This window comes from Chionomys nivalis, chromosome 4 (genome assembly GCF_950005125.1).
Source record: "Chionomys nivalis chromosome 4, mChiNiv1.1, whole genome shotgun sequence".
NCBI lineage: Eukaryota > Metazoa > Chordata > Mammalia > Rodentia > Cricetidae > Chionomys > Chionomys nivalis.
This window is the reverse complement of record NC_080089.1, coordinates 92426297-92439465: the sequence shown is the minus strand read 5'-3', so window position 1 is coordinate 92439465 and position 13169 is coordinate 92426297. Positions and strand designations below refer to the sequence as shown.

General features: G+C 38.3%; 1 protein-coding gene across 2 annotated transcripts in view; it reads left to right on the top strand.

Annotated features, from left to right (window-relative positions):
• Positions 1–12424, top strand: part of Pls1 (plastin 1) — an 86322-nt gene extending 73898 nt beyond the window's left edge. For both annotated transcript variants that reach the window (XM_057768755.1, XM_057768756.1), the window contains exons 12-16: positions 2180–2294; positions 6223–6356; positions 6867–6990; positions 10393–10517; positions 10746–12424. In XM_057768755.1, the coding sequence (XP_057624738.1) occupies positions 2180–2294; positions 6223–6356; positions 6867–6990; positions 10393–10517; positions 10746–10881 (634 nt within the window). In that variant the 3' untranslated portion in view covers positions 10882–12424. The remainder of the gene's footprint in view (positions 1–2179; positions 2295–6222; positions 6357–6866; positions 6991–10392; positions 10518–10745) is intronic.
• The last annotated feature ends 745 nt before the right edge of the window (positions 12425–13169 follow it).

The following is a 13169-nucleotide window of genomic DNA, read 5'->3' as shown; positions in this document are numbered from 1 at the left end:
CAGTGAGAGACCCTGTCTCAAAAACAAGGTGGACAGCTCTTGAGAAACAACACCTAATGCCCTCAGGTGGTCATGTACGTGAATATGTACACATCTCCCATACATAAACCATGTATTTGCATGCATGTGCACACACACACACACACACACGCACACACACGCACACACACACAAATTTAAAAGGGATTAAGTCAAGGTAACTTTTATAAATTTCGAGGACACTAAGGTTCTCAATGGTTGAAAGAAGAGAATTGACCAAATTTTTAGTTAAAAGATGTTTGATTATTATTATGATATCCTTCTTTTTTCATTTATTTATTATGTATACAATGTTCTGCTTGCATATACACCTGTATGCCAGAGGAAGACACCAAATTTCATTATAGATGGCTGTGAGCCACCATGTGGATACTGGGAATTGAACTCAGGACCTCTGGAAGAGCAACCAGTGCTCTTAACCACTGAGTCATCTATCTCTCCAGCCCTGATATCCTTCTTGATATTAGTAAAGGCATCAAGGCATATGCAATTTTTTTTCTTGAGAAAGATATAGCTCACTTTTAGAAGATCTTCAAAGTAACATAATCTTAAAGGAAACTCTTGGAAATAGAAAAACAGCAGGCAACAGCGTGTGTCTGTGATTTCGTGTCTGGTTATATTCCTAACCCAACCTTAGTATTTAATTCCCAACCTATAGTACACTCAGTTGATTCCAAAGCAACTAGACTGACTATAATGCTGATTTTAATGAAATATTCTTTTCTTTAAGTAAGCTGTTAAATGTATTTCTGGAACTATTAGTCCTGGAACTTTTCTACCACCATTTGGTTCTAGAATTTATTGTGAACTCCTTGGAAATTATTCAGGTCTCTGAGCCTCAGGTTTTGAATGTGCAGAACATGAATAATAATAATACCATAGTAAATAAGAAGGAGGGTGAATGCATTTAAAGTAAAAGAAAGAAAGAGAAGTAGGTGAAACCCCAGTACTTGCAACAACTTTAGTGATGTCTTTTTGCATACAAAATGCCCATGTGCTATTCAGACCTTAATAGCTGTACATGAGATGTCTCCATCGCTTAGCACAAAGCCTGGCTTCACTCATTCACTGCCGCTTGGTATGTGCCCAGAGAAGGAAAAGTAACTCTGATATGAACCTTAGCAGAACATGGCTGGTGGATAACCTATTGGAGGAAAACAGGCTCTCATTTCTTCCCCGACTGCTGCTTACTGCATTGATCCTGCTTTATTTCCTTCACACCGAGAGTTGAAACAGACTCGACAGACTTTAACCTTTTGGAAACTGTATTTTCCTGAATCCAAAGTAACAGTGTTCTTTAGTATTCTTACATTCAGAACTCCTACTTCCTTGTAAAGCCCTTCCTCCTAACTTTTATTATTGAACAGGAACAGCTACCCACTGAATAGCTATAATTTTCCTTTAACTATTTTTAAAGTTTAAAAAAATCATAATATATAACACATGAACTCATTCTATTGTGTAAGTCTCAAACAATGTAACTGTATAGAATAATATAAAACATGCAATTCCCCTTGTTCCCTCTCATTCCCTTTTTCCTGCTCACAAGTGCTCTTAGCAGTTCTTACATATGCATAAAGCTGAGGTCAAACTATATGAGTGGCCTGCCACTTGCTTTTAAATACTTAGTGTATCTTGTAGAACTTTTTATATTGCATTTTCTGACCAAATTTAACACATCTGCGGGCAGCCCAGGAGTTCATAGCAAGGATAGTTGACTCAATAGTCTTTATCATACCTCTTTGTAGAGTGTGCATGTGTACGAGTACATACATGTGCCGGGCGGTGGTGGCGCACGCCTTTAATCCCAGCACTTGGGAGGCAGAGGCAGGCGGATCTCTGTGAGTTCGAGGCCAGCCTGGTCTACAAGAGCTAGTTCCAGGACAGGAACCAAAAGCTACGGAGAAACCCTGTCTCGAAAAATCAAAAAAAAAAAAAAATAACCACACATGTACAAATGCCTTGTAAACATGAAAAGGTCGGATAGGTCGTTAGGTTGAAAGTTTGAGGTGAAATGAAAGCCTTGTCATTTATTAGCTTTAGATGACACTTGTGTGTTTAAAGACACATATCCATCTGTAGGACAGTCGTAGTAACTGATGGTTTTCCCTTTCTTATGTGCATTTCCTTCCTGCTTTAGTGACCTTACAGATGCCTTGGTGATCTTCCAGCTCTATGAGATGATCCGCGTGCCAGTCAACTGGAGCCATGTCAACAAGCCTCCGTACCCTGCTCTGGGAGGGAACATGAAGAAGGTGAGAGGCGTGGCTGGAGCTCTGCCATTGTTTCTCTGATGGGAAGCCCAGGGTGTCGGTTCATAAATATTGGTGTGTGGTGTGTGCCTATAGATTTATTTCACCTCAAGATGCATGAAGCGTAACGGGTTCTTCATAAACTCAGTTACTACCAAGTGTTTGGACAGATGAAGGCAGTGCTTCTAGGCTGACACTTCATATACTGTTTTCATCTTTAATAAGTTTTGGTTTCTGTTATTGAGATGCAGCCAAAGTGCCCTCTTCTGCCTTAATTGCCACTACTCGCTCAATCTTCCCTGCTTCCTCGTTCATTTATTCATGAGATGTATTCTGATTTCTTACTACATGCACGGCGTGGTGCACAGAAGAAAGGCGCGAGCCGTGGAGCTGCTGCTTAGGAACTGCCCCAGAAATGATGGTGCTATGTATGCCCGTGACTGAGCGAAATGGGCACTGTGGGCTTTAAAGAGAAAAGGGTTCTTCCATCCAGCTGGCTTCATGTTGAAGGCTATATTTGAGTCAGGATCCAGAAACTGATTGAATTTTGTCACAGGGAAACTAGAAGAGGGGTGGAGGCCGAAGGAAATGGATAGTGGTGGGGAAGTATGTTGCTGAGAAATGAAATCTTAGAAAAAGTGTTCTTTTTTATGGCACTTCTAAAATCACTTTAATAACATATAACAGGAATATTTAATAAAATCCTTTAACCTTATAATTTCAGTTTAACAATCTCACAAGAAACTAGAAAGTCAGGCAGGGAAGATGATTCCAGTGGGAAAGTGCTGACTGCAGACATAAGAACCTGAACTCAAGCCGGGTGGTGGTGGCGCACGCCTTTAATCCCAGCACTCGGGAGGCAGAGGCAGGCGGATCTCTGTGAGTTCGAGGCCAGCCTGGTCTAAAAGAGCTAGTTCCAGGAAAGGAACCAAAAGCTACGGAGAAACCCTGTCTCGAAAATCAAAAAAAAAAAAAAAAAGAACCTGAACTCAGCCCCCCCCCCCAAATCTATGTCAAAAGCTGTGTATGGGGCCATGTACCAAACTGAAAGCCAGATGTTACCCCAGAAAGACCACATGCTCTCCTGTATGGTAGCACTAATTTGTGGTTTCCTAGTCATTGCAAGTTATATCGACATCATCTTGGGCTCTACACTAGCAACCCCATCTCCCTTCTTACCATCATCTCTCCTCAGAATCTGCCCTTACTGAAACACATTTCACATAGAGTCGTGACTGTCGTTAACTGGAAAAGTTTCCCATTCATCCTTACTGATTTCTCTTCCTATTCATACTGTAACATGTTATTTCATAAACTAGAAATTCATTTCACTTATTGCAATTATATACATCCCCATAGTCTTATTTCTACTAAATATGCTAAGCAGGGATAATTAACTATGAGTACTAAAATTGTTTAAATTTTTAAATAAAAGTTATAGTGTGTGTGTGTGTGTGTGTGTGTATGTATGTGTGTGTGTAGTGTGATTGCACCTCTGGCTTAACTGTTTTGAATGGAGTCTTGACTGACTTGGGAAAGAAAACTAATTATACTCTTCTTCTTAGTTAATATTTTTTTCAAGATGTATTTAGTAAACACCTTTTTTTCCTACTTGTGTAATAAAATTTTAAGACTTGGGGCTGGAGAGATGGCTCAGCAGTCAAGAGCACTGACTGCTCTTCCAGAGGACCTGGGTTCAATTCCTAGCACCCACATGCTGGCTCACAACCGTGTGTAATTCTAGTTTCAGAAGATCCCATGCACTCTTCTGGCTTCTGCAGATACTACATGCATGTGACAAAACCCCCAAATACTAAAGAGAGATAGAGATAGAGATAGAGATAGAGAGAGAGAGAGAGAGAGAGAGAGAGAGAGAGAGAGAGAGAGAGGGACTTTAGAGCTTACAATTTCATCAGTACAGAAATACCTGGTGGGGGGGCAGGGAGTTGCATTGATGGTTTTGTGGGAAAAGTCCTTTCTACAAGTGTTAGGACTTGAGTTCAAATCCCAAGAGTTCACATAAAGATTGGACATGTAACAGCAGTCTATAACCCCAGTTCTACTATAGGGAAAGCTTGAGGGTATGCAGCAGAGTAACAAGGTGGAGATGAGGACTCATGCCTGGGTTGCCCTCTGACCTCCGCATTAGTGCTGTGGCATGCTTATGCCACATTTGTATCACCGGCACACACATACCTACACACAACTATGAACACACAGAGGAAAACAGTGAAAAACATAGAGAGCGTACCTCCGATACATATCTCACCAGATGGTGACTACAGATAAGAAGCCTCTGTAGAGACTGCGCCTAAACACACATTTAGAAAGGACCCAACTGGGTTTCTATGGCTAGAAATGAGTAAGTAGGGGGAAAATGATTTACTTGGCGCTTGTCTTAGTTACGTTCATCGTGATCTGTAGACAGCAGGCAGAGAGCGAGACACTGGGCTTGCTGTGGTCTCTGAAACCCAGTGACACACCTCCTCCGACAGGGCCACCCCTCCTAATCCTTGCAAACAGTTCATCAGTTAGAGACTGAGCATACACATACCTGAGCTCCTGGGGGACATTATTCACACCACAAGTGTTGACAAATGGGGCTTTTTCTGTAGATGGCACTGTGCTGAGAACAAAGCTGAAATGTGGAGAGGATGATAGGGATTTGTATTCTGATTTTTTTATTATTATTATTTTAAAGACAGGGTTTCTCTGTGTAGCTTTGGAGCCTGTCCTGGAACTTGCTCTGTAGATCAGGCTGGCATTGAACTCACAGAGATCTGCCTGCCTGTGCCTCTAAAGTGCTGAGATTAAAGGCATGTGCCACAACCACCCAGCTATAGGGATTTATATTGAACACTTTTTATAGGAAATTGATACTACACATAACAAAAGAAAACATGTAATAACTAAGCTAAATATAGTTCTGACTCTAAGGAAGCTAATAAGTACCAGATAATTGGCTGGCATAGTTAAGATTTTTTAATTATGCTTTGTGATTCTTGGGAGCCCAAGAATCTCACACATATGAGGAAAGTACTCTACCACTGAACTGTCGTGTGACTTGTTCCTGGGGTGACTTTAGCAAGCCAGCATCTTCCCACTCCAGATAGAGAACTGATAACAGACCAAAGTGAGGATTCCCCCCGCCAAAGTCTACATTGGTGAGCCAGTGAGCTTTATTGGGGTGCCTTAAAAGATTATGGAGTGAGAGGTCACTTACAGGAGCAGAAATAACCAGTGCCCACCCCAGCATGGGTGAGACAGCTGATGAAAGCTGGAAACCTGGAGCACCCTGCACAGCCTGCAGGCAGCTTAATAGGGTGGAGAATCCTTTTCCAGTGGCTCAGCTGGGCTCAGACCCTTCTAAGCAGGTTAGCTACTCTGAAGCTGAGTCTCAGCATCCTTACTGAATTTTAAGGACCTTCCCTGCAAAATGGAATGTTTCGCCTCCCTTTAGAACACACTGTGGCTGAAGAAACTTCCCTCCAAGGTAGAATGTCTTCTCTAGGAGGAGACTCCTGCACAGCAGCTACATCCCAGACAAGGCCTTTGCAGAATCAAGTGGGCAAGGACCTGAATTACAGAGAACACATCCATAGGTTTTCAAATAAACTGTAGTCAAATTGAAGGGGAGACTAGTACTTTTTGGTTTTTTTTGAGAAAGGGTTTCTCTGTTTCTTTTAATCGAGATGGGGTTTCTCTCTCTCTTTTTTTTTTTTTTTTTTTTGGTTTTTCGAGATAGGGTTTCTCTGTGGTTTTTGGAGCCTGTCCTGGAACTAGCTCTTGTAGACCAGGCTGGTCTCGAACTCACAGAGATCCACCTGCCTCTGCCTCCCGAGTGCTGGGACTAAAGGTTGGCATAGTCTGGGAATATTCTTAAAATCTGTTGTTTTGTTTTTTAAATACTAACAGTTTTGCTTACTTACAGATTGAGAACTGTAACTATGCAGTAGAGCTTGGGAAAAATGAGGCCAAATTCTCGTTGGTTGGCATTGGTGGGCAGGACTTAAATGAAGGGAATGCAACCCTTACTCTGGCACTGGTCTGGCAGCTGATGAGGAGGTAAAGGCTCAGGTCTTCATTCTTCGTTGTAACACTGAGTTCCGTCAACAAATCATTTGAACTAAACACATCGCTAGTTTTGGGAGACTCGTGAACATACATAAGAAATAAACAATGTGAAATAAATTAATTCTGTAAAAGGTTATGCTATTGGTTATATATTTTCAAAAATTACAATGGGTTAATCTCTAATGATACAGTCATTTTCTATTGATACCTCTTCAATGCCTTTGGAAGGAATTATTTTAAATTTTTAAAATACTATCTGGCAGTGTTCTGTTTTGATTAGTGAGCTTTGTAACTTTTGAATGTAATTAAGTACAAATGCCAGACTAAAATAAGAAATTTAAATTTTGGAGACAGGAACTTGCGATCCTCTAGTTTCAGCCTTTCAAGTGTTGGGGTTATTGGTGAAAACCACCACACCTGGCTATTTCTTAAATGCTGATATAAATTTTGTGAAAACAAATTCCATCCCCTTGTCTCAAGTTCATATCTTTTCTTTTGCAGATACACACTGAATGTGTTATCAGATCTTGGGGAAGGAGAAAAAGTCAATGATGATATTATTATTAAATGGGTCAATCAGACTCTCAAAAATGCAAACAAGAGCACTTCTATTTCCAACTTCAAGGTAACAAGAACTTTTAAAAGTTAATACCTAAGTTAATTGAAGGGATTTTTAATGAGAATTACATTAGTGAGGTTCAGAAACATATAGCCCAGGAATTTAGGTGTAGTAATTATCTGGCATGTGTAAACTCGGAATAATTTGAATTCTTATATTTTCTATTGGTTATCTATTGAATATAGATGCAGGTTGGTGCATTTAACGTGGTAATCTGATGTCAGAAGTAGAATTGAGCCAAAACTCCAGTTGTCAAGTGAAAAAGAAGCTGCAGTGTGTTGGTTGTTCATATAGGCCTGTAATGTTTTGTGCTCCCTAGCAGCAGGGTCTGAATTACACTGGCCTCATTTCCAAGCCATACAGAGCCAGCCAAGGCAATGCGAGTGGGGATTGAGAAAACCGGTAGGAAACAAGATTCTTATCATCCGGTTTCATAATGCACTTAACAATTTCTTCTGCGCATTTGTGGACGATTCATACAGCACGGAGAATGTAACCCGCACCAACATACCCACTAATTTCCATGCGTTTCCATTGTGTTCTGCTGTTGCATGCAAACTGGTATTAGCTACAAATAAGCATGTTTGCTTGAACATATTCATTCAGTGACCCTTATGTTTGTGACTTTTATTATATGTTTAGAAAAAGCCCAGCAATTTCTGTTTTTGAAAACAAAGTGCCAATAAATGAAACCCTAAGCTATTTTAAAAGACACCTACCCATCTTTATTCCTTTCTTTGCCTTTGCTCTGTGTGTTTAACAGTATTTGAGAGTAGCAGAAATATCATACATTGGTAAATTAAGTCACTTTATAAAGACCAATACTTCCAATGGTTTTAACAGAATAGATCTTGGGAAATATGTTCCCTGGGTCCTAATTCAAGTACATATTTTTCTCTTCTTTTGTATCTTGGAGCTGATAGCACTATTGTTTGTAACTTTTAGTCTGATTTGTCTCCATGTTTTAGATACAAAATACAATTTTAAAATGTAAATAGGAATGTGGTATATTATAAAATTCTGTAATTGGTCATCTCTGAAATTATAATGCCAAAGTTACACATACTTGCATATTTATTAAAAATAAGAAGTATGGTAGATTGCATAAGGTTCTAGGTTCGACCCTGGTAGCAAGCAAATATGTGTGTGTGTGTGTGTGTATGTAGAGAAATAAATGATCAAATACAAAGAAGAAACGTTTAGAGACAGAAATATTTATTGATATAAAGTATATAGCTTTTCTAGCTAAAGAAAAATCCAGAAAGTGTAAGAAGTTTATTTACCCCCTCAGTGTCCATCATTTATATTAAAGACAAAGCTGTAGAATGGATGTAATTCTACTATGGAATAGATCATAAAATTCAAGCCATAGAACTGATTTTCTCAAGTGTACAGTCTGGTTGATCTTTCTAACTCAATAGTCAGGGAAGAGTGGACAGAGAAAACAGATTTGATGGTGGTATATAGGCCTGAAGTGCATACACCTCATGAAAATGGCCTTAAATAACTCAGAATAATAAACATTTAAAAACTAAAAACAAAACAAAACCCCACAAGTTGATTTGAACATCAGCTGGAGGACAGGTTGAACTGGTGGACAACACAGGGAGCTAACAAGCTAGAAGCAGCCTTGATTAAAGGCAACGTTGAGAGGATGGTTTCTAAAGCCATTGTACAGAGCAGATTAATTCAAGATCAGCGAGAAAGTGGTTCTAAATCGGGAACATTGAATAAAAGGCATAATGTGAAAAAGGCGATTGTTTCAGAAAGAAAAGCCTGAATTCACGAGCAGGGAATTCACCACATTCAAGACATGCCATAATTAGGCATGTTAGAAAAGATATATTTAACCCTTTTATTTGTAAAGAATTTTCCCTCTCTAAGAAGACAGAGAAGTAGCATATCAGCAAGTAATAATAATTGTAATTGCCATTTTTAGAGACTGATAGTCATTATGCTAAGCAGACTTCACATTTACCAACTCTAGGAGCAAAACTGACATTCGGGAAGTTAAATAACTTGTCCGCGCCGAGCACCTTTAAAGAGAACCGGCTTTCCTATCAAGATCTGTCTACTTGCAGATTCAAAACCAAACTTTGTAGTTGGATGGCCCTGGGTTGAACTCTTGCCTCAGACTTGTAACCTGTGTGACTGACATATTACTTATTCATTCTGTAATATCAAAGCTCACTGTGTCAGGTGTTTTGTTACCATGGCTACCCCAAAGCACTCACTGTTCAGCAAAGGACATAAATAAGAAAAGGAGCATTGCAGTATGAGGTGTCGGCAGTACTGAGTAAATCAGCTAAAGAGGATGGCAGTGCACAGACACCTGTTTTCAGAAACCTTGGCAACTTGCACTAGTAGCCGGGCTACGGCTATGGGTAAACGAAACTGACCTAATATGTGATTCTTCATTTAGCACCCGAGTACTCAATTGTTCTTGGACAAGTTATAATATTAATTTCTCTGTGTTTTGGTTTCCCCAAGTCTAAGATGGAGATAATATCTGTCTTACAAGATCATCGTAAAACTAAATAAGTTAACAAACAGAAAAAGACTTAAGCATGCCTGGCACCCAGGGAGGGCTCAGGAAATGGGGCTTGCTGCGTTAATGGCACCGCCTGTCTGTGAAGGGCATCAGATGTGGAGGGATTCCTGTTGAATCTTTTAGAAGACCCTCTTGGTTATATCACTGTTGTTGCCACTTTTATTTTCCCATCGGCAGGCAAGTTACAGAATCAGTTCAGATCAGGAGTTTTTATTTTAACAACAATACTCTATCCCCTAGAGTAGGTGTCCATTTTTTAATTAATTCTGGAAGTAACTAGAAAATGAAACATCCTGGGTATTAGTGTTCTACTGTCACCGTTCAAATACTTCATGCTGATTGGCTGTGTTAGCATTTGATCTTTTGAACTTAAGTACTTCATAGTTAAAAGAGGGTATAGTTCATTTGTTCTGTCATGTAGGATTACAATATAACGACAAAACACTTAAATCACCAAGAACGCCATCTTTGTAAATGTGAGGTTCCTGTCACTATTTGATTCCCTTTCTGAAAATACTAACCCAAGTCTTAGGAATTTATGGTCCACAAAATATAAAATTATTAATTTAAAAACATCAACTCCACCTCAAAAGTTATTTTTCACAGAATAGATGCTACAGTTGGCAGAAGTAGGAACTATATTCAGGTATGGAGCAACTCTATACACTATAATTTACATTAAGACTGAAGGAAAATCATAATTTAAATAGTTTGTTATATATATTGTTTGCAGAAAAGTTTAATATTAAGTACAAAGAAAATTTAGAGGTTGGTTTCAGTTTCATGACTGTGACCAGAAGCTGGAATTTGTGAAAATTAAAGGTAAGATGTTCATGTATCTTTTCTTTATTTCCTAGGATAAATCCATTAGTACAAGTTTGCCTGTCTTAGATTTAATAGATGCCATTGCACCAAATGCAGTTCGTCCAGAAATGATCAAGAGAGAAAACCTTACTGATGAGGACAAACTGAACAACGCTAAGTAAGTTTATATCAGACCACGTTGATCTTCTCACAGTCATGACCTAAAATACTTACAGGGACATTTTTATCTTTTAAAGTACAATTTGTATGCAGAATGATTTTTTAAAAACCACATCCTTAATCTTTTTGCAAAGTTACTCTCATAAAAAGATTCTTCTGTTTAAAATATATAAAGTTAAAACATGGTAGACAACAAATGCCAAGGTGTCTTTCTTCTCTTTTCAAGATATGCCATTTCAGTTGCTCGGAAGATTGGTGCCCGGATATATGCATTACCTGATGACCTCGTAGAAGTAAAACCAAAGATGGTCATGACAGTGTTTGCCTGCCTAATGGGAAAGGGACTGAACAGAATAAAATAATGAAGCATTTACTATGATCTGCCACATCAAACACATCGAATGTCTCAGTTTACAGAATTTTGAATTGTAGTGGGTATAAAATCAGAGTATCTGTATGCTCAAAATAGTTCTGTATTCAGTAATGAATAACATTTTGTCCATACTAGTTAGAATTTCTCAATCTTTTTGATTACTTTAACAATCAATACCAAGACAGGAACATCTTATCAAGCTGCTATTTAAAAATTAAATTATTTTATTTCCTAAAGGTCTTACAAAATAAGACTAATCATTCTTTTTCATAGTTCAAAAAAGATCTGTATAAAGTTTTGTCAGGTCCTGCTATTAAATGTGTTTGGATTTTTTTGAAGTGTTATTCAATTTTGAACACAAATGTACCTAAAGTCATAGTCCAACTCAATCCTTTTTTACCTCTGTAAAGGGGTCTAAAACTGTAACCTTGCTATAAATTTCTATCTCACATATAAATTTAAAGGGGTAAATATGGCTCACCAACATAAAACTTTTTTAATATGAAAACTAGTTCTTGAATAGACCTCAAGGTTCACTCTCTGGCATAAATTGTAGGAACTTTTTACTTAAAGTTTGATTGTAATTCCATTGCTATTTTATATGTCCTAGTTTGATAATATAGCATTATTTCTGACATGTAGCATAATACTATATGTTGGTAAGATGCTACATATATGTTTTTCCCTATATCATCTGAATTGCCCAGATTTTCTCAAATGGTATGTATTAAGCAGTCAGATAGCCATTAAGTATTTATTTTGCCCCTAGAAGATGTGTGAGATCTGATATGTGAAGATATCTTCTACAAATATTAATTATGAATGTGTGTATAGTTATTTTTTTCACCTAATTCCTTTCAAATACTTGCAGCCAAACACTGGATAGACCATCCCAACTGACATCGATACTATCCTGTTAGCATCGATTACACTTGCTAGTTTCATTACTAGTTGTAATGAAACCGACGTAATTAGAATATGCCCACCAAATAGCTTCAGCAGAAAGCGCATAACAGATAATGCCCTTCGTAGTTTCTCACAGCCCCGTATAACCTGGAAATGTTTAAGGCTTGTGTTCCTTAGGAAGAGTTAAAACTTGAAACCTCTTTCCCCAGAATTTTTAGCAGTAGAGAAATTCTGTGGCTCATAGTGGAAGCCAGAAATATTCTCCCATCTTCCACTCTAGTGCCAGTGAGCTCTCCTCCTGTGCGGCCGAAGTGCTTCGCTTTTCTCTGTGCGAATGAGTTGTCTCCATCCTCCTCCTCCCCTGGTCAAAGCATTTATGTTAAGGGTGAGAGTGTCTGTGTCTTTAGGGTAGACTTTTTTAAATGAAATACTAACAGGTGGAGTTCTTAAATATATTCTTCTACAAGAGATTTCTTTGCCTTTTATATTTTGATGATTGTTTTCTTATATGAAGATGTAAGTAGGCTTTTGCTCTTCTGAGAATATTTAAATCATGCTTCTCTGATTTTTTTTTCACCATCATATTTACTAAGATAATCTGATTGACATGGAATTTAGTACTTTAAGGCATTCTTTTTCTCACAAAGTATATTTAATAAAATGCTGTGTATGTAGAATGTGTATTTGTGTATTCATTTCATTTAAAGAAATCTATAGAGCCTTCAATATTGGTCTGTTATAAACTTATTTACCACAAAAGAATACAACACCTAAATGAAGAAATACAAAAACTTTATTTCTTTGGAAGTCAGGTTTCTTCTTCTTTCATATAAGAAAAAAAGCTTAGGGGCTGGAAAGATGGCTCAATAGTTAAGAGCACCCACTGCTCTTCCAGAGGGCCCTGGTTCAATTCCCAGCACCTACATGACAGTTCACAACTGTCTGTAACTCCAGTTTCAGGGGATCCGGCATCTTTACACTGACAAACATGCAGGCAAAACACCAATGCACATAAAATAAAAATAAATTTTTTAAGAAAGAAAAATTAAAATTCAAAATTGTACTGTTTTTATCATTGTGTGTGTGTATGTGTGTTGATGGACATGCATGCATATACATGTGGAGGCCAGAAGATAGATTTGTGGAGTCTGTTTTCCCTAACACCTTTATGGGAATAAAATCAGGTTTTCACCAGGAGGTGGTGGTGCACACCTTTAATCCCAGCACTTGAGAGGCAGAGGCAGGCGAATCCATAGGCCAACCTGGTCTAAGGAGCAAGTTCCAGGACAACCAGGGCAACACTGAGAAAGCCGGTTTTGAAAAATCATCAAAAACAAAAACTAAGATCTTCAAGTTTTCAGAAACAGCACT